The sequence below is a fragment of the Archocentrus centrarchus genome, chromosome 1, assembly GCF_007364275.1.
Source record: "Archocentrus centrarchus isolate MPI-CPG fArcCen1 chromosome 1, fArcCen1, whole genome shotgun sequence".
Classification (NCBI taxonomy): Eukaryota; Metazoa; Chordata; class Actinopteri; order Cichliformes; family Cichlidae; genus Archocentrus; species Archocentrus centrarchus.
Window position 1 is genome coordinate 18,136,467 of NC_044346.1, and position 22,146 is coordinate 18,158,612.

The 22,146-nt window shown below is 38.2% G+C and overlaps 1 protein-coding gene across 1 annotated transcript in view; it reads left to right on the forward strand.

Annotated features, from left to right (window-relative positions):
- tacr3a (tachykinin receptor 3a) overlaps positions 1-20,010 on the forward strand; it is a 32,224-nt gene extending 12,214 nt beyond the window's left edge. The window contains exons 4-5 of the mRNA XM_030755241.1: positions 14,201-14,397; positions 17,187-20,010. Coding sequence (XP_030611101.1) covers positions 14,201-14,397; positions 17,187-17,520 — 531 coding nt within the window. The 3' untranslated portion in view covers positions 17,521-20,010. The remainder of the gene's footprint in view (positions 1-14,200; positions 14,398-17,186) is intronic.
- Positions 20,011-22,146: the final 2,136 nt, after the last annotated feature.

Genomic DNA, 22,146 nt, shown 5'->3' on the forward strand with positions numbered 1-22,146 from the left:
TTACACAGTTGTACTTTTTTCCTCTTTAATTTGTTGAAATCGTAGGCAATGTGTTTACCCTAAGGTATTTTGTATTATATAATTTCATATTATTATATATTGTTATATTGCATTATATAGCCTATAAAATATGCCTGCCCTGAACAATAAAGAAATATCTGTTTAACTTCGAGTGTTTCTTTTCCTCGTTTGCAGCCGCTTACTAACAATCATGAATTAGGATACGGGCCTAATGGGTGAAGAAATGATCATGAAATAGATTGCTTTAACATATTTCGCTTTTAAAATGGAGTTGAGTAAAATGTATATTTTTTAGGCTATAAGGATTGGCCAGTTTTTCAATAGACGATTCACAGCGAACCTACTTTAACCCTCAGACACGGTGTTATAAATTTGCTGTTGCCAGAATGGCAATGACCAAGTCGTAGTGCATTACTCAAGGCCCTGTGTTATGTCATATTATAGTGTAGTACAGTAGTTAACTTTTCAATGACTATTACAGCGTTCCACTGGTGGAGATATAGCGCAACAGATGTCGCCACGACAGCGTGGCTGAGCCTTTATCAATGCTGTGGAGATGAACCGTATTGTTTTGCACCAGCAGTTGTAAAATATCTTGGTATAATTCCATGTACAATGGAGGAATATTCGAATTATATTTGTTAAGGGAGTGTTGAGGAACGATACAACACCGCATAGCTCGAGCACTCAAATGTCGAGATGTAGGTTTTATTGCGTTAATCAAGCCGACGTTACCCCCTACTGGGCATAACAGGACATAGCTGGAAAGCTACCTCTACAATATCACAATAGGTTAAGGCCGACACAGGCTACAGAAGGCCTAATTAAAATAAAAAAATAAATAAACTTTTTCCTGGGATTCCCGGGAAATGGCTCGTCATTTCCCGGGATTTGATTCATGTCATTTTCGGGAAAAATATTAAACCCTACTCCAAACCATCAACGTTTTTATTAGATCCCATTCTTACTAGACTGTTCAAAGAAGTCTTTCCATTTATTGATGCTTCATTCTTAAATATTATCAGTCTGTCTTTATTAGTTGGCTATGTACCACAGACTTTTAAGGTGGCTGTAATTAAACCATTATTAAAAAGCCATCACTTGACCCAGCTGTCTTAGCTAATTATAGGCCAATCTCCAACCTTCCTTTTCTCTCAAAGATTCTTGAAAGAGTAGTTGTAAAACAGCTAACTGATCATCTGCAGAGGAACGGTTTATTTGAAGAGTTTCAGTCAGGTTTCAGAATTCATCACAGTACAGAAACAGCATTAGTGAAGGTTACAAATGATCTTCTTAGAGCCTCTGACAGTGGACTCATCTCTGTTCTTGTCCTGTTGGACCTCAGTGCAGCTTTGATACTGTTGACCATAACATTTTATTACAGAGATTAGAGCTTGCTATAGGTATTAAAGGTACTGCACTGCAGTGGTTTGAATCATATTTATCTCATAGACTCCAGTTTGTTCATGTAAATGGGGAGTCTTCTTCACACACTAAGGTTAATTATCTTAACCCTCCAGTAACACTGTGAGAGTCATTTTTGACCAGGATATGTCCTTCAATGCACATACTAAACGAATATGTAGGACCGCTTTTTTGCATTTGTGCAATATTTATAAAATTAGAAACATCCTGTCTCAGAGTGATGCTGAAAAGTTAATTCCTGCATTTATTACGTCTAGGCTGGACTATTCTAATTCATTATTATCAGGCAGTCCTAAAAGCTCCCTGAAAAGCCTTCAGCTGATCCAAAATGCTGCAGCTAGAGTACTGACAGGGACTAGAAAGAGAGAGCAGATTTCTCCCATATTGGCTTCTCTTCTTTAGCTCCCTGTTAAATCTAGAATAGAATTTAAAATAGAATTTAAAATTCTTCTCCTCACATACAAGGTCTTGAATAATATCACCCCAATAGAGCACTTCACTCCTAGAATGCTGGCTTACTTGTGGTCAGTAGAATGGGAGGCAGAGCCTTCAGCTTTCAGGCCCATCTTCTGTGGAACCCGCTCCCAGTTTGGATTCAGGAGACAGACACCCTCTCTATTTTTAAGATTAGGCTTAAAACCTTTCCATCAGGTGACCCTGAACCATCTCCTAGTTATGCTGCAATAGGCCTCAGCTGCTGGGGGGTTCCCATGATGCACTGAGTATTTCTTTTCATTCACATCCCAAATCACATTTAATCACTAGATATTATTAATCTCTGGGTCTCTTCCACAGTGTGTCTTTTGTCCTGTCTCTCTCCCCTCAGCCCCAACCGGTCACGGCAGATGACTGCCCCTCCTTGAGCCCAATTCTGGATTTAACAGGTAGCCAATAAAGAGAAGCCAATATGGGAGCTTCCTTATTCACAAGGGGTCGGCACAGCAGGTATCACCACGTTTGATTTGTCCGACTTTTACACCGGATGCCGCTCCTGATGCAAACCCAATTTGTGTCTCCAGCTTTAAATGAACCAGCGACTTTTCGCTTGGCAAGTGAATGTGTAAACCACAGTAACAATAATGAACTCAATATACTGTAGGACCTTTAAAACAGAGGCAAAAGCAGAATTCATAGAGAGTAAATCCAAGCATTGGGGCCGAGCGCACATAGCCTGCTACAGTTTAAGGTGCTGCACAGATTACACCTGTCCCCTAATAAACTATCTAGAATGTTTCCTGGCGTAGACTCATCTTGTGTTAGGTGTGGGCACAGCCCTGCTGATCTCAGTCATATGTTTTGGCTCTGCCCCAGGCTCCTCCCCTTTTGGGAGTCAATCTTTAGGACGATTACATTTATATGTAAGAGGAATATTGATCGAAGTGCACTAACTGCCTTATTTGGGGTTGTCCCTCTGACAACACCAATAACAACGCAGCAGGCCAATGCCACAGCATTTGTTACACTACTTGCAAGACGCCTAATATTAGTCAACTGGAAGAGAGCTGCTCCTCCGTCTCATAAGCAATGGATAGAAGATGTTATGTTCCATCTGAAGCTTGAGCATCTGAAACAATTCAACAATACAACATCACCTTGCAGCCATTTCTTTTGTATTTTGAGACAAAGATCTCTTGAGCATATAGCCCTCCCACCTGCCCTCCCCTCTATATCCTCCTCCCTCCTCCCTTCCCCTCCTTCCTGTTACATATATGATGTCAGCACCTGTTGCCATTTTGGTTTTGTTTTTGTTTTTGTTTCATTGTTGTTATTACATGTTTAAAACAAATAAAAAGATTTGAATAATAATAATAATAATAATTGGGGCCGAGCGCTACGGGTACAATTCAGTTTACAGGTGTTGTTCTGAAATGCAATCAAAACAACAATAAAAGTGGTTTCCCGATTTTCTTTTAGAAATAGAAATTGTATACTCATTTGTTTAGCTGTAGCAGGTAAAAAATAAAAAATTACCTACACACTACTATGTTATTTTTTCATTTGGCAAAACACTGCAGTCATCAGTCAAATGATACCTTCACTTGCATAAATTTTAATACTTTAAACTATTGAACCCCTCCTTTCTTTTTCAGTGCACTTTTGTGAAATGATTTGCTCATATCTTCCTCATGCTAAACTGCCTTCAGTGGGTCTTCTGCCTGAGTGTCTACTGTCATGTTAATCAGCATGCAAATTAACATGACAAATGACAGCGCTAATATGAAAGTCATTTGTAGGTAGTTTTTTTTTCCATGTTCACATTTTAGTTTTGTGTGTTAACAGATCTGTTATTTAGTACTAAACATAAGGTATACCTACTAATATTAGCTTTGTAAATCTTTTATTAGACAAATTAAACATTTACCTACCTGATAATACTAGATGAAAAGTTACTATTCATTCTGACAGGGATGTGTTATAAATTTAAATAACAGTCTACTGTATATGCAAAATCTAACAATGTCAGACATAAGTCAGATTAAATAATATGAATGTCTGGACAAAATATTATTCAGTTGTATAGACAAACTTGCATTGGAATACCTAAAGCCACATTTGCATCTTTGTGGTGTTGAAATGATTTGACAGTGTCCTATTTATTTGAAACAATCGTATAAAAACGTATTTATGCCCAGTTTTCTAAAATTTCATTCTAATCACAGATTCCCTGTGCGACAGGTCTGTGAGGTGATAGAAAGCAATAAAAACATCTCCATCTGTGGATCATTTCTCATAGTTTTGATGAAAAAAGATTCACACTAGTGCATTGTTTTGAGTTAATCCATTCTCCTGCAATCACTGCGCCACAGGTCCTCTATTTTAAGCTCTTGCCTGGGGCTGTGCATTGAAAATGTCAGTCTGACACATGAAACACTGGTGACCTGTCGCAAGACTGCTGTGCAGTTCTTTAAGGTAATAAGTGTTCAATTTTTCTTTGTAGATGGAGTCTTGGGTATAACAGATGGATTTATATGTGGGAATGTAAGGACTGGGATTAATTATTTTACAAGATCAGTTATTTATATATATATAAAGTACAACAGTGTTATGCAATGGTGCACTAACATCCAGCAATAATGAAACTGTTTTGATCCCATCTGGATCCGTGTGAATCCTGAGAGAGACAGTCATAGAAGCATAGGTCAGTGTGGAGGGTTTTACTGCAAACGTTTTATTAAAGGTAATTAATAATCATTAATAATACAGATTCTCCAACTGGGATGCTCACTGAAGGCATAAATCACGCTGAAAGTTTTACTTTATTTAGACCCTGTGGTACCTTGGATCTTCTTTTCTTTTGTTCAATAACTCCAAAAAGAACTGGTGATATATTAATGAAGTTAAAGAAAAAAAGTAAAAGAAAGTTTAAAAAAAATCCTTTGTATTTGTAAATTAGTTAAACATAGTTTAAACATAATAGGCTGGATTGTTAGCAGTTATATAGTTTTAATATATTATATTCATATTTACGCCGATCAAGCATAACATTGTGATCAGGTACCTAATATTGTGTTTGTCCACCTTTTTGCTGCCGAAACACCCCTGGCCCATCAAGACATGGACTCAACTGGACCCCTGAAGATGTGCTGTGGTATCTGGCACCAAGATGCTGATTCATCAGACCGGGCCACTTCCACAGTCCAGTTCTGATGCTCATGTGCCCACTGTTGGCGATTTCAACAGTGGACATGGGTCATCTTGGGTACCCTAAGTGGCTATGCAGCCCAATACACAATAAACTGTGATACACTGTGTATGCTGACACCCTTCTATCAGAACCAGTGTTAACTTTTTTGGCAATTTGAGCAACAGTAGCTCATCTGTTGGCTCTGACCACACAGGCCAGCCTTCACTCCCTGTGTACATCAGTGAGCCTTGGCCACCCATGACCCTGTTGCTGCCGGTTCACAACTGTTCCTTCCTTGGACCACTTTTGATAGATACGGACCACTGCAGACTGGGAACACCTCACAAGAGCTGCAGTTTTGGAGATGCTCTGACCCAGGCGTCAGCAAACTCACTCACTTGCTCCCAAATATATCCCACCCAGTTGGTGCCATGATGAAGAGAAAATCAATGTTACTGACGTCACCTCTCAGTGGTAATAATGTTTTGTCTGATTGGTGTATAGCTTTACTAGTTATACAGTTGATAGTTAATATTGAAAATTCCCACTAGTGCTTTAGTCATCTTTATTTCCTCATTCACCGTTTCATTTTATTGAATCTTGCTTAATCGCCTAATCAATAGTGTGTTTAATTCAAACACACATTTTGGCAATATCTGTCCTCACTCTATCATGTTCTTGTTTCAGTCTAAGTAATGTGTGGTAATTCACAGGCTTCAGTCTAGTCCCCAGATTGTTTTACTGGCTTACACTCAAACTGTGCTTATCTCACTAGTGTCTAAGCTTTGTGAGTTTTTGTTTTTTAAAAGCAACTCAGCATTAAACCAATATGTCTTACTTGTATTCTCACATTTCCCACTTCTCATTTAATTTAGATGTGAAATACAGTGGTCATGGAGATTTAGATAGCAAGGTACAGTGAGTATGTTTACTTAGGTTTCCTTTTAGTTATCATTGTTAAATTATGTACAGAACTGTAATATAAATGCATATGATTTCAGTGTTAATACTGAACTCTACATTCCATCTGATTCCCAGTCTGTGCTTTTCAGGATGACTTCCAAATTGCAAGTAAAGTATTTTTTGCTTTCACTACAAGCTTTACATCAACAAGAGACCAAATAAATCCCTGCAATGTCACCTTCAGTCCCTCTTTTCTGTGTTGTGATATAAAATTTATAGATTACACTGTGGGCTTCTGTGGGTTCTTGAATTCCCTAGGAGGGATCCTTGTCATATTCAGTTCAATTCAATTTTATTTATATAGCACCAAATCACAACAAACAGTTGTCTCAAGGTGCATTATATTGTAAGGTAAAGACCCTGCAATAATTACAGAGAAAACCCCACAGTCAAAATGAACCCCCTATGAGCAAGCACTTGGTGATAGTGGGAAGGAAAAACTTCCTTTTAACAGGAAGAAACCTCCAGCAGGCTCAGGGAGGGGCAGTCATCTGCTGTGACTAGTTGGGGCTGAGGGGAGGGAGACAGAGATTAATAATAACTAATGATTAAATGCAGAGTGGTGTATAAACAGATTAAGCAGCCTAGGTCTATTGCAACATAACTACAGTAAGGGATGGTTCCAGATCACCTGATCCAGCCTAACTATAAGCGTGATCAAAAAGGAAAGTTTTAAGCCTAATCTTAAAAATAAAGTGGGGGTCTCTCTCCCAAATCCAAACTGGGAGCTGGTTGCACAGAGGAGGGGCCTGAAACTGTCTAAACATCTCAGCTGGCTCCCTTTAATATTTTTTTTTTCAGCACATTTGGAAGTAATACAGAATAGCATCTTACTGAGACGTCAGTTCACACCACTACCATTAAAAAGATGGGATCTTATTTCCACTGTAGGCTAGCCCTTTTAATTATTATTTTTGGCTTTTTGCTCTCAGTCAATGTTTGGTTAGTTTTAGAAGACAAAACAACTGAATAATTTTAGTAAATGATTTGGGTTAAAATACAATCCTTCCTAGTATTAAAACATGTGCAACAAGCAGCTGTGCACTTAGCACAGTGAGATGGCTTTTGAAGCCAGCATCAAATAACCAAACAAGGTCATGACCGTGATTATTTGATGACTTGAGTGTTGGGCTGGCCTCTTCAGACAAAAGGGCTTACATGATAATAACTGCAGGTGTCAGCCAGTCTCTTGGAGCGGTCTCAAAGGCATTTAATATTTTCTCTCAAGATAAAACTGAGTAAATATGTTGAGTTCAGTTTTAAGACACTGATTTAATTATGTTATGATTTTCCAGAGATCTTACTCTGCTACCCCGCTGCTGTAGCAAAATTAACATGCCCATAAAAACAATCTTCTTCAAATTGAATTGGCTTATAATTCAATCACTATCTCACAAGCACTTTTCATTCATGTTTAGCGTGGGATAGATTGATTGCAACAAGCTGTTAATTGTGAAGAGGCTCTATTATTTATATCCATATTCATCAACATTGAGCAACTAGCATGCATGCAGATGTTTACTGTAAGTACGTGTGCTCATACGGGCACCAGCACCATTCTTGTGTTTTGCTGAAAGGGCAAAAAATACAATTCTTTGTTAAGGAAGAAAATGTCTTTCGCTTCTTTAATGCAGGCAAAGAGCTGCACCAGGTCATTTAAATATTTATTATCCCAAAAAACCCCAGGTGAATTTTTCCAGGACTCAACCAATTTAATTCCATTCTTTTTTATTAATCTAGCAAAAATGAGCATGTGCATGTTATCACTGCCTAATCTAGAAGCAAAACAACCTTTTTATCCTCATATTAAAACAAGGACACAATAATTAGTTCAGACAAGATAATCTTAGTGAATAAAAAGGCTATATCTTTGTATATGCTGTTTTTCTTTCACAGCAGGTGTTATATATATGAACTTGATCTCAACAGAGATAAGCTGCTGCCCAGAGGAGTATTTAGGAGTCTTGTTTATAATTGGGGAAAGTATTGAGCAGGAGATTGACAAGGACTTCAGTTCAGGAGTGAAGAACTTGCTTGAAAGAGCAGGGCATGAAGGCAAAGCTGTCAATTTACTGGTTGATGTATGGCCCCAAGCTGTGGATAGTGATATAAAGAATAAAAAACAAGATACAGATACAAGCGGCAGAAATGAGCTTCCTCCAAAGAGTGTCTGGGGTCACCCTTAGAGATAAGGCGAGGCTCAGTCATTTAGGAGGGGCTCAGAGTATCGCTGCTGCTCTTCCGCATCAAACACAGTCATTTAGGCATCTATCTAGAATGACCCATGGATTCAGGCATGTCCTGGCCATGCTGGCGAGATCATGTCTCTCAGCTGCATTGGGCACGCCTCAGTGTTGAGCCAGGAGAGATAAAAGTAGTGGCTGGGAAAAAGGAGGTCCAGGCTGCTCTGCTTAGACTGCTGCCTCTGAGACCCAGCTATAAGCAGTAGAAAATCAATGTTTTTCAATTTTGTATTTTTGTCTTTTTAGTGAATTTAGTTGGTTTATGTTATAGAGTTTTGGTTTGCGTTTGTTTTTTGTTTACTATTCTAGTGTTTTAAGTTTCGATTTTTGTGTGTGTTGATTTTTGTTGAACTATTATTCTAACAGTCAGCCTTATTTCTAGTGGTATTTAACCTTTTTTAACTTCAAAGTTATCATAAGAATGATTTTCAGCTTTGCGATCCCATGTTTTGACTCCTGTTTGACTTGATTGTTATTCTTATAGTTTTATCCATGTTTTTGTTTGTGACTTCTTAATTCAGGTGTTCCAATCACGTCCATGGCCATAGGTGATAGGATTCCTTTTGTGCAACAAATCTAGTTGTGAAATTTCTTTCTACTGAATATTCCACAGTCAACTGTTAGTGCTATTATAACAAAATAGAAGCAATTGGCAACTCAGCCATGAAGTGGTAGGCCACGTAAAATGACAGCGCCAGGTCAGTGGATGCTGAGTGTGACATCATTTTAAACCCCACAGATTAAGAATAGTATATCACTCAAGTTCGCATGTGTGGGAAGGCAGGAGAGCCTTCTGGCAATGTAGCGTAGCTTTGATATTTTTCTGCTGTGTCTTGCTTTATGTTTTGCTTCCTTCTTGTCTGATTGTCCTTACCTGATTATTTGCACCTGCTCCCTTGTTTACAAGAAATTTATGTTTATGCCAAATGCCCTTCCTGGGCCTTGTGCTACAAAAGAAGTCCAAAGTACCTAGGGTACTTTCTTACCCTAACATTGGTTATCAGGATAAGCAGTCACATTAAGTTGGTTATCAACTTGATAAGTTAACCCAGGGTTTCCTGATCTGGATAGGAGCACATTCTCATAAATGGGGTGGCGTTAGCAGCATCTGACCAGCCACAGTGATTATTGTACCGGCAACTGAGCAGCTGATTCTCTAATGGAAGAGTGAACTCTAATATTGGAAAAATATGAAGAGGTTACATGCATAATACAGTGTTAAAGCAACAGAGCTGTTCCAGATAAATCAGTGATCTGAGAGGAAACTCACTCTGCAGTAGTGTTGCATGAATGTGTGCACTTTAACCCTGTACAGGGCAAGTGAATATTTTTGGTAATTTCCTTATAGATGACGCCCTTCCCGTGTCTCAGTGAGGTTAAGAAACATGTGATCATGAAGAAATGGCCTAATGTTGTTTAAAGTTTTAATGTGTATGTTGTAATGTTCTAAAAAGTGATGTTGTAATGAATCTGTTATAAGTTCTAAAATACATGTTCTGTTCACCATATATGTCTTTTTCTTGTCCAGTTCTTGGAACTTTTTTTCACGACAAGGAACCAAATATGGTAATTTCATTGACCTTGATTTTATACATGAAAATGAAACATTTCGAAAAATGTCACAAAAGTAATTAAGGCCTATTATGTCCTCCAATAACACTTTAAGTAAGCACTAAAGTATTTCAGTGAGTGCCTTATAAAGGGTTAAATTTCTTGATCAGTAAGACTGGAAAAAGCTACTATATTAATTAAGTGTAGCTTAATTGAAGGCTGTAAGAAAAGCCGGCAAAAATGGCAACTGTGTGAGTTAACAGATTTATCAATATTGGCTCAATTACTAAGACACAGGCATTTATAATCGAGTTTGCCATTAAATTAATGTTCAAATTTGCATAACACTGTTTTAGTTTTTATTCTTTCAGCTGCAGCCTCAATGGTGTTTAATAGTGTGAGAGCAAGTAAAGAATAAACACGAAAACAGTATTCAAATATAGGCTTAGTCCACCTGCAACTGGTGTAAAGTCCACAAATACAAATAGGTGCTTAGTAATGCTTATAGAACAACTATATTGTAAAATTGTTTACAGCCAAAGGTTAAAAAAAAAATCAAGTTTGTGTATATATACTCTTTGTCTTTATTAATTTTGGATCAGTTATTAAATCTTCCTCTTTGGTTAAGCCATTTAGCTGGCCTCCTGCAATTGGGTCCTCACATCTATACTCCACACTGTCCATGCCAAGAACCGTGCTTTTGTTTATTTGTTTGTTTTTGTTTTCATGTCTGTGTGTTTTGTCTTTTTTAAGTGACATTTTGTGAATTCATTATTTAAAAAAAAACACTGGTATTAGACTGCAACTTTTTTTTAAATTTATAGAAGAATGTGACTCATTAGACTCCATGCTTACCCTGTTCTTACTTTTGTCATTTGTTTGGAGTTTTCTTCGTGAAGCATCCTGGTGCTAAATTACTCCAAATACTGTAATTGGGCTGGGTTTAAAATAATTGTTGGTACATCTTTCTTACTGTTTTCACTAGGCTTAACTCAAATTTAAGCTCGCTGTTATGATCTTATATAATTTTAGATATGAGCCCCTATGTGTGCTCATTTTTTCAGTCTAATATTGCCTGACATCATTTTGAATTCAAAACTTATTTGAGCACAGTGGCAGACAGAATAAGCCCTTTGTTCCCATGTATTTTGTCCTTTTCCTAACCTCTAATATACCGAAGATAGTGCATGTAGAAATAAACCTTTTGCACTCTTGCCATTATTTGTTTCAGTCTCTTGTGTGTCACAGGACATCCTTTTATCCCTTTTAATATTATTTATGTACCACAGCTGAATGAGGAAGAGGGTTCTTTCTATTGTACATAATATGTTGACCAGTGTGTACTTTATTTTAATGTAAAAGCTTGAAAACAATGCATGCTCTTGCTCTGACATTTTCAAAACACTGTTTTAGCAAAACAGGTGCTTTTTTTTGTTCTATTTTAGCTGCGAGTATGTGATGCACAATGTGTTTGGTATCCAAGACTTCAAAGAAAATGCTGTGCATTCAGGTCAACTTTTCCATATTCTGTTTGCTAATGTAGTATTTCAGTCTTATATGTAAAGCAAAGTTCTTAAAGTACAATAAGTCAAGACCAAGAAACATATGCCTACTTTAAATGTTTACATTTGGGATCTTTGACTGAGTTTTCTATAAATCCTCTTAGGTTTTAAACAAGAACCTAAGAGAGGTTAGCAAATGTCTATCTTCCTTAAGTTTATTTACATGTTTAGCCTGCAGAGGAAGTATATGTGTGGCTTAGCCTTTTAAAGTGTAATCGCAAGAGTTCAACAGTGTAACAAGTTGGTTTTGTAGCATTGATAACTAACTTGCTAACTACTCTAATTTACCAGCAGTTAGTCGGCTATTCTTCTGTGGCACAGACCTCCACTACAGCCCACAGGTGATATTCAAATATTTAGCCACACTGTTTCTTGTTATGAATTATTATTACAGAAGTTTACTTTGAGACTTCTGCGTGTGCTAAATGCTTGTTAGAACATTAAGAAAAAAGTAAGTTAAATATATATATATAACTAAAAGATGAACAAGCACATACAAAAACAGTGTAGACCATAAGATATAAATATTGACATAGGATTCAGTGTTTCTCAGGCAGCACTTACAATCAGTTAACACAAATCAAGGTGATTATAAACTGCCAAAAATTTGTTGCTCAAGTAGTATTAATTTTTCTTCTGCCTCAGCGACACGCATACAAAAATCTGTTCAGTCTTTCATAACTGTAGGTAGGTCCTACAAATAATGTCGTTTAAAATAAACTTTGGAGTCATCGCCTTCCGCTCTGCTCCCCAAACTGTTGGAGGATTCTTTGGCTACAGATGATCTTACATGCAATGGAAAGTTTTCCACTATGCACATAACAACTTCTATGTCTCCATGTTTAAGTTGCATTTTATCTTTTTGGGAGCATCCCTCATTTAATGATCATATTGCCATTAAACAAAACATCAACACTGGTTCACCGCTGTTTAGCAGCCACACACTGCAGTTTACCACACAGCTTGTATTATACCATAAACGTCTTTTTAAAACATGCGCTCAAAACAAAGGGTGCCAAGATTTCTGTTTAAATTTCAGAGGGAACTCAGTCATGTCTGTTTTGTCTCTGCAAATGTTTCTGCTCATGGTGCCTCTCCAGCCTGGCGCTGAAGACACATAAATTATTGCAGATTTTGTTCCTGGTAACCACCCAGATACAGTCCACTGCAGTTAAATTTTCCCATTAAGGAGACACAAAACGATTACTGAAATGTGAGTAGATGGATCAATTTTTCAACAATTATGAGCAGCAATTTAGGAGATTAAGCTCAAATCCCTTTACATAAAATGAAATAGGTTTTTTGTTGTTACAAGTTAGACTTTATTGATTTCTACAGGGGCAGTGCACATTAGTAGAAACTCTTAGAACTATTCTAAGGTATAAAAAAAAAAGGGATTTTTTTTTTTCAACTATCATCACTGGACAAGTTTTAAAGACAATATTGTAATGGTAATGACAGCACTGGTAATAGTAATGATGAATGCTAATGAGTAATCCTAATAACACTTAATAATGGGGAATAGTAATACTCAGGCAAAAGAGTATGTTCTCCTTTAAGTTGATTTTTATTTAACTTAATTTTTCTCAAAGAGCCGAGCAGGAATACAAGGTGAATCAGACTGATTGAAGTCTGAAGAAACAAGACATATTGGCAATTTAACAATCTATTCATTGAACAAACAGGTAGCATGTGAAAGAAGCATGCACAGCCACAAAAGCTTGGCACCTCCTTCTCATGCTGGAGGTGCGTGCTTGATCACACGCTGCTGTGGGATGGCATCCCATTCTTCAACCAGCATTTGTCACAAGTCAGCCAGTTTGGATGTGCTGGTCACTCTGGCACAAACAGCAAGCCCAGGCTGATCCCACAAGTCTTCAATGGAGTTGAGGTCAGGACTGCAGGAAGGTCATTCCATCCTCTTCACTCCCTGCTCTGTAGGGGTGAGGGATGTCATTTTGGAGGATAGAGTTTGGTCTTAGACTGTGATATGGGCTATGCGATATGGGATTGCCTCTGGTTGTAGGATGTCATTTTGATATGTCTCTGCACTGAGATTGCCTCCAGTAATGACAATGATTGTCACAAACCTGAAACAAGAGTCAGTAGCAGAATAAGGGAAGATTTGGCAGATATGTTCCATCCATCCATCCATCCACCCACCCAGCCACCCACCTTCTTCCTCACATACATAGCTCCATTAATTGACACTTCCTGTTTTACTTTGGCAGCCCTTTGCATCGGGTGTTTTGTATCCAGTTTTGCTTCCCCTTGTTTTGTAAGTGTGTTTCAGTTCACCTGTTCTCCCCAGCTGTTTCCACTCTCCTCTCATTCTACATTGGGGTCCTATTTCTGTCTGCCACACAGTGGTGCCATGACACTATTGTGATTATGATTATTATTATTATTATTTCAATTGTCATGTGTAAAAAGTAGAAGTAGAGGCAGATAGGGAATCTTTATCGCTTCAGTCCGTTCCACAGAAACTGAAGGGTGCTGTTTAGCACTAATTTTAGGGCCACTATTATGGTAACAGAGTTGGAAGAGTAGCTCTTTTTGGGATTAAGTCTTTTGTGTTATACACATTCATGTGTGTATACTGAGATCAGATGTGGAATTGCTATCATAACAGTAGAACTGGAACACGCTATCCTGTTTCCTATTATATAGCATTACATGTGCTTTAATGCATTTGTCATTTACCTGCGTGTACGCAAACGGAATGAAGTTATGTGCACTGTCTTCTTCAGTCAAATTTTTATCATTCATCTATGAATGTTTCTCACCATTGGGCGCTCTCTCTGTTTCAGGTGGTTAAGATGATGATCATTGTAGTGGTGACGTTTGCCCTCTGCTGGCTGCCATACCATGTTTACTTCATCGCAACAGGCCTCAACAAGCGTCTGAGCAAATGGAAGTACATCCAGCAGGTTTACCTGTCAGTTATGTGGCTTGCAATGAGTTCCACCATGTACAATCCCATCATCTACTGCTGCCTCAACAGCAGGTGGGTAACAACACCATTGCTAATGTAGCATTGTTACAAAAGTGCAACTAATTCTATAAAGGCAACTAAAAAGCAGTGTGGGGGTTGTTATTCTCTCATAAATGTAGGAGAAAGATAAACAATGTTGAAATAAGACATTTCCATTCCCCTTCATTGCATTTGTATGATGTGTAGGAAGGCCTACAGTGTGACCTCAGTGTAAGCTATTCTGCTGGCTAGGATACCCCTCTCTATAAGCAGGGTTAACACTGCCCAACAATAATTGGAAAACCTCTTCTTTCTACAACCAGAAGTTCCACTACCACATCTCTCAATCCATCTGAATTTGCTCAACTATAGTAATCAGTCCACAGCAGTGACGTGCGGTGAGGGTCGTGACTGGTGAGGCACTGACGTCATCACATCAGATTTACAAACATATAGCTTATTCACCATTTGATTGGCAACAGTTGTTTTGTTTAACATTAACATAGTCTGAAGCAAACCTTTTAGCTCCGGTGTTGGTCTTCCTTTAATTATTATCTTCTGCTTCGATTGAAAGTCCAGTTTAGAAAATTCTTTCAGTTGAGTTATGTAATCTTCCATGTTGAACATAAGGCCAAGCAACAGGAAAAACTAACTGGCCTTGCTAACTGTTTATGGTAGCTTGCCGCCGAGGAGTCGTAGAGTCCCTGGGATCACCAGCGCCCCCTACCATGAGGCACGAGAACTGCGTGCCTCACCTAGTGTCTCTTCGCAGCAGTTTCATGATCGCTCAACACAAGAATGCATTACACACACATACAGTTGTTAATGAAAAAACAAAAAAAAAAACTGTGCATTATACACACCAGCTAAAATATAGAAATTTAGTTCATATAGTAAAAGTGTTAGAACATTTTAATAGCCACATGCAAAGGGAAAGTAATCCGGTCTCACTGCATAGCATGCCAGCACAGTTAGTAGTCATTGGCAATGACTATACTGAGCCGCACCACGGCTCGCCGGGCTGGTGCCTCACCGTTCGTCTCTTAGTATTTGACCGGCAAATGCGAAAATTCAACGATTTTGAAAAAAACTAATCTAAAAATGGTGTAGTTAAATGGAAAAGAACTTTAAAATACAAATCACTGAATGAATATAACCATTTAATTTATTTTTTAATTTTATATTTCCACGATGACAGGTGAGGCCGTGCCTCACCTGCCTCCCCTGATTGCACGTCACTGGTCCACAGTAATATAACAGCTCTCTGTCAAGGAGATTCACGTCTAGCATCCCTACTAATAATGATGGATATCACTTTGCTTCCCACTAAAGCAAAGAAGAAAATGCAGACACGAGTCTGTGTCTGTGGCAGTAAGATACAGACCACATACACCCAGTTTGTGTGATATATGTCTTGAAACTACCAAAACTGCCCTTGAGTCTTCAGCCAACTGCAAACACTTATGAACCTAAGGTGCTCTAATGTTGACTGGCCTGTCAAATGAACTTGTCCTGCAATGACCCAGTGATGGCCTTGGAATTCTAGACACATACTGTAACTTGGGGCAAGCAGTTTGACACTGTAGACCCGCTGCCACAGGAGTATTCCACTGGTGGGTGATGATGTGTCTGTTGGATCTTCTCATCACTGATGACCACAATCCACCCCTGGCAACAGTGAGTTGTGTTGCAAAGCCCCATCCTCAAGTACAGCTTTGGCAAGTGATAGGTCTTTGCCTACCTAAGGGCTGGACTTTTCTTAGAGAATGTTTGTGCTACCACCACTCAAATCAGGCTTTGGATGGAGTCATAGTTCTGCAGGTACAAGCTTAGAGGCTTCACTGCTCTCTTCACCAAGGAGAAATGGGACTTTATTGACATTTTTCTCAGAGGCTCTTTGGAGCAGCTCTCTCCACAATGCCTACCACCCAAATGACAGGACTGTTTATGTCTGCACAGCGCATATACTGATACTGATACTTTGTTTAGCAAGTGGAGACACTTTCCACTGGCAGAAACTAAAGTTGGCCCAACTGTTGCACCTGAATACTGTGCCAAGGGTCAATTAAAAAAAAAGCAAAACAAACCAAAATCATTACTGCAAAAGGGTTTGTTCACTCAGTCTTCAGAGAGAGTGACAACATTCTCCTGACCAATATATCGGATGGATAATACAGACTCAGCTGTTCTGCATCTCGCTACGCAGGAAAGCAATTTCCTCCATGTATTGCAGACTAGCCTGTCACCAGTATCACTGAGAATCAAAAATTCAGAACACACCGACTCAAATTGGCTTATGAGAGCACTAACCAAGTGATTCAGACAGCAGTTCGCTGTATGCTGTCCCCACCTCATGGGGTGGTTCATTCACAACCCCAGGAGGGGAAACCACTTGCTTCCTATGAGAGGAAATCTCCTCTGTTAGAGAAAAGAGCAATTAGTTTAGTCCCTCATAAACACAGTGGCTAGTTCTCCAGATATGTCCTAGTGGGTGATGGATTTGTGCATTTCTAGACCTCAGAAGATGTGAGTTCAGAATGCTGACACGCAGCTCTCTGCTGTGTTTATAAATGGAGAAGTGGATTACATCTTGTGCCGCTTCAGTCAAGCAACTGATGTTTGGTTTGTTGGTGCTTTCACAATCTCAAACACTGTCTGTTTATTGTTTACCTCCTTCTAAATAACACTGCATTTCCACACACACTGACACAGACACCAGCTGCCTGTTTAAAAGCTTCAGGTTCATTTCTTCAAATAGGAGAAAATACTAGTACTAAGTCATTTTTTTTTTTTTTGGTCATGTGTTCTTCTCTCTACAACAGGTTTCGAGCAGGCTTTAAGCAAGCATTTCGTTGGTGCCCGTTCATCAAGGTGTCCAGCTACGATGAGCTGGAACTACGCTCTACACGGCTGACCCAAACACGCCAGAGCAGTATGTACACACTGACGCGAATGGATAACACTATGGTGGTAGTTTATGACCCTGCTGAAGGTGATGGCAACGCTGTAGGCGGCACTGGAAGGAAGCACTCCCTGCCTGGTAGGAAGAGAAGCTACATCACTTCTCGTCATACAGAGATCGCTGGATGCAGTGAGAACAGTGTGAAAACGCAAAATGGAAGCACTCCCAGCACTCAGCCTGAGGAATTCCCTTGAAGAGCATTTCCAAACATGTATACAACAAAACATTTCCGTGTGTAGACGTTTATGTGCATGCATAATGCACTGCACATATAAACAGTGCGCATGGTGTTTGCTTAGTTTAGTGATTTCACCGTGGAGAAAAGCTTAACTCTTCTCCGACTGAGGTCACTCTTTGTTACAAAAACAGTGTAAGAAGCATTTAAACTCAGCCAGAGTGTCTATTAACATCTCTGGCCTACAGCTCATTTAGTAGATGACAAAATTATTCAGTTCTGAGAGAGAATGACTATTAAAAGTCTGAATATTCATCACTGTAATAAAGCAAGTATGCCATACTTTTCATTTCGGCCTGTAACAGCTGTGAGCTTCATGTGATACAAAGGCTGGGCTTTGGATCTATTTTCCCCTGAAGCCATGAATGAGTGCCTGCAGAGAGTCACCAATGGAATAGCTGCTGATTGAATTTTTTTCTAGCACCACATGTGTGGCTCTGAGTGTAACTCTTGGTTATGTAACTGTTGTAAGGAGCATTTCCTGGTGACCTACAACAAGCCAGAGGTGAAATCCAGTAAACATTTCCAGCATGTCAGTAAACAGGCAAGCTCGATGAGCTTACTGAAAGCAAACTAACCATCCAGAGGCTAGAGTGTCATTTATTTTATTTTTTTTGGTAAAAAGAAAATACAGGAAGTTGCATAATGAAGTGCAGTATACTGCTTGCTTAAAATGCCTTTCTACAACAAGTAGTGAAAAAAAGAGAATAATGTTGGCCTGCCACTGCCACCGGTGCTGCTGCTGATGTTTCAACGCTGTTTTCCTGTGTCACATGTTGATTCTTGCTTGTATGAGCATCAGGTGTTGAGATGGCACCGGGCAGCACACCAACCTGTGTTATGTTGAGCTTACAGTAAAGTGGAACATACTGTGACGGATCCTCTCCGAATCAGTATTCATCGAGACTCGGATGTGACTGGTAGTGACTGAGAACATTTTCACTTAGTGGACTCTGAGATTTTGCTGTTGAGGGATTTCTCACTTGTTTCAGTAATTAAACATATTCATAGTTTTAGTTTCCTACTGAACAAAACTAGTTTAAAAATAAAGCAAAAAAGCAACAAAAAAAAAAAAGATTAGCTGTATAATTGTGATGAAAGTAGTTTCAGTATTTTGTCATGTATATTCCATGTTGACTCACGCATAGCAAAGAGTTCCCAGACATTCATCTGCCACATAGTAAAGAAAGTAATAGTTAATTTTTTTTTTTAAATCAGCCATAACGTAGAGCCATACAAACACCACACAAATGTCCTTAATTATCCCCAACAGATTTGAATTTTACAAGACTCATGAAAGTATTTTTGAAGAATGTACATTTCAGTGTTTTGCTTTTTTTTTTAAGTTGTCTAATCATTTTTTTATTAAGGTTGTATAAATATTTGTATGTAATAATCAAGCCATTTTTAAACATGTTTGTTTGAATGTACAGCACAGTGTGTGCCTCTCTCTGTTAAGTGGTGACTGTATTTTTTCTTGTGTCGTTACGATTTTTTTTTTTCAGCCTGGGCCTCTTTCTTTGTTTTTGATGTAAAAGAAGTATTCTTTAACCAAATAGTTATTATACCTGGTAAGTGTCAAATAATTAATATTAACTTTGTAATTCTATATAATATTTCTTATATGAAGGCCTCCAAAAGATTTCTCATTGCTCTGCAGTGGTGAGTACTGATATATTTGCTTATTGTGGCTTTACTGCATTTTGGTCTTCTTTGTAGCATTATGAGTGTTTACAAGTGATTAAACATGCCTATGATGAAATGTAGCTGTGACTTATTGCAAACTTTTAATGAGAAAAAGAAAAGTGTGTTAAATGTCATAAAAACAACAGGAGGGTATCCTAATAATCCTCAGCTTTTCAGAATTGCTGTTTATTTATACTTCAAAATATTATACTGTACAGCATAGATTCAACATAATGGGGAAAAAGTGCATGAATCCAAGAATGATGTTTTGTGCAGTTAGCTCGGCCACATGCAGTAAATTACCATGTTTAGACAATTTGATTTTGCAGTTATGAGATCGTTTTCTCTTTATTATTCATCTTGCGTCATCTTTTCATTATTGTGATGTATTTCTGTGTCGACCTCGGTCGGTGTGTTTGAATATTTTACATGTGCTGTTGTAAATATCAGCTAACTGAATTTTGAAAAGTGAGTCCTTAGTAGAAAAAAAATAAATAACAAGAGATGAGCTAATTTTTGGCAATCAGAGATTAAAAACACAGCAAACTGTATTTGATGTGTGCATGCCTAATCCTAAACATTGCTCTCTGTAGACATTATCGCTGCACAGCACACAGACTTTAATCCTGCTCTCTGTCATTATGTCAGTTTTAGTGCCTGCAGTTACTGAACGATAACTCACATCTATTTTGTGGTTTAGCAGCTGCTGTCTGACTAGTGAAATGCAGTGCAAAGATCAGTCATCATGAAAGGGAAAAAAAAAATCAACAGCACAATGTTACAGATTATAACATTATATTAAACTTTAATAAACAACCAATGCGTGTTGCGTCCTCTGTTTTGTTATATAAAAGTGTTTGACAAACCAGCCAAATTTATTATAGTGTCACAGTATAAACATTGGAGGAAAAGGGGTTCAGTACCAGGTACTCATTTGCCACCAGTCTCTCAAGGGGACCATCTGAAGTTGTTGAGGCAATTCTTCAAAATGATGTCAGTTCTACAAACTGTCTTTATGGCAGATATCACTGGGAGTAAATCTGATTTGATTTGTGGGCAGTGTACTAAAGGCTGTGTAAGCATGGCTAAAGGAAAAAAAATGAATAGTATTAAAGAAACTTGAAGGTGACCAAAAAAAAAAAAACAGCTTTGAGGTATCTTATTGAGTTTTCACAGTGAGATGGCTAATCGTGTTTAGCTGTTTCGAGAATGAGTAAATGAAATTTTATCTGCTGCTGTCTCAATCACCTAACTTTTTCAATTACAAGCTATGCCGCTTAGATATGTTTCATCTCTCTGCCGCCTCAAAGCATCATTACTGCGTGACTTGTCTAATCTAAAAGCGCTTTGAAATTGATGTGCTTAACAGGAGCTTTTAGCTTCCAGTGGTTTTGTCATCAAAATAGAACACTCAATATTACTTTCCTTGATTACTTCGTTCTTTTTACTTATTCATCAGTATTTTGGTTGCAGTAGCTTGATGTGACAGTCACTAGTCAAGTGAAAAAGAAAAACTGTCTAGGTTATAACTGAGTTAAACTCATTAGGCAGCTGGTAAATTTTTAATTTTTTTCCCCCTGTGGCCAAATCTCTCTGTCGATCAAGTTGAATCATAATATCACAGTTTAAAAGGGAGGCTTTTTTTTTTTTATACCGTAGGCTGGCAGTGCAATAAACTGTGATTTGAAGCTGAAGCAAATTACAAAGACAGTGAGAGAAAGTGGCTACAACAAGACATCAATGACTGATAGTAGTACAACATGTAAATATCTGCGGGTGTAGTTTGTCCTTTTTGGAGGGTAGCATGATAATTAAGACCAGCAGGGAGACAGTGTCACTGCTAATCAGTAGTTAAACCTATGCTCCTTAAAAATGCACCCCATAATATTTAAGTGTAAGGAACAAGGAATGATTTTTAGAGCCTTTGACACCGTTGACGATAGCACTTTAAAACTTTAAACTTACAGTGAGTTTCAGAACACAGCTGAAATATTAAATACTACAAAACACTAACTTTTGTTAGTCATTCTTTGTAGTCCAAAACAGTCTTGAATCCATCTGTAAATTCTTCATGTCGTTCCCCCTCTACAAGTGACTGTTCCCTTTGTCCCCAGAATACAATCTGAATCATGTTGATCTGAAAATTTTACCCATGACACAAGAGCCATAACTCTCAATAAGAAGTGTTTTTTCACTATTTTTTCACACGAGGATGGATCTGCACCACTAAATAAGGAAACTGCTCCACACTAGTCCGTGTCTAATGCATTCAGTTTAGGAGTGCTGGTCTGCATCAGACCATTTTGGCAGGTCATTTGTTTTCTTTTTTTTAAAAGTGTGGCCTCTTACCCACCACAGTGGTATAAAGCTTGCTACCAAAGTACACACTTTATGCATGCTAACTTATTTGTCTCTGCCTGTCTTAGAAGAAAATATGTTTTAATTGTTCTGGACACTGCTTTTAATGTTGCCAAAACATTGACTGGTTCTATTTCAGTGACTGTAATTAATGCTGCTGTAATGGCAGCAGCGAATAGTCCCACCTTCCTGGAGCAGGCCCACTAACAACTGATGTGTTAGATCTGCAGACAAAATTCCTGTTTCTTCTCACTGTTGTGCCTACCAATCTGAATATCTTTCTGCTCACAAGGAATCCACTGTTTGTCAAGATGAAAGACATTTTTTTTTTCATCCATTTACAACATTTGCACATACATATCTGTTGAGCAGTTCAAAATGTTTTACTTATACTCCCAATCTGGAAAAAATTGACCTGTACTATGGGGTCTGTTCAAGCCTCTAAATCAGAAGCTAAATGTACTAAACCACATTAGATTTTTAAAGAATTGCGTATTTTCATGTTTTGCTTCCATATGCTGACCAAAATTAATGCCTCTCA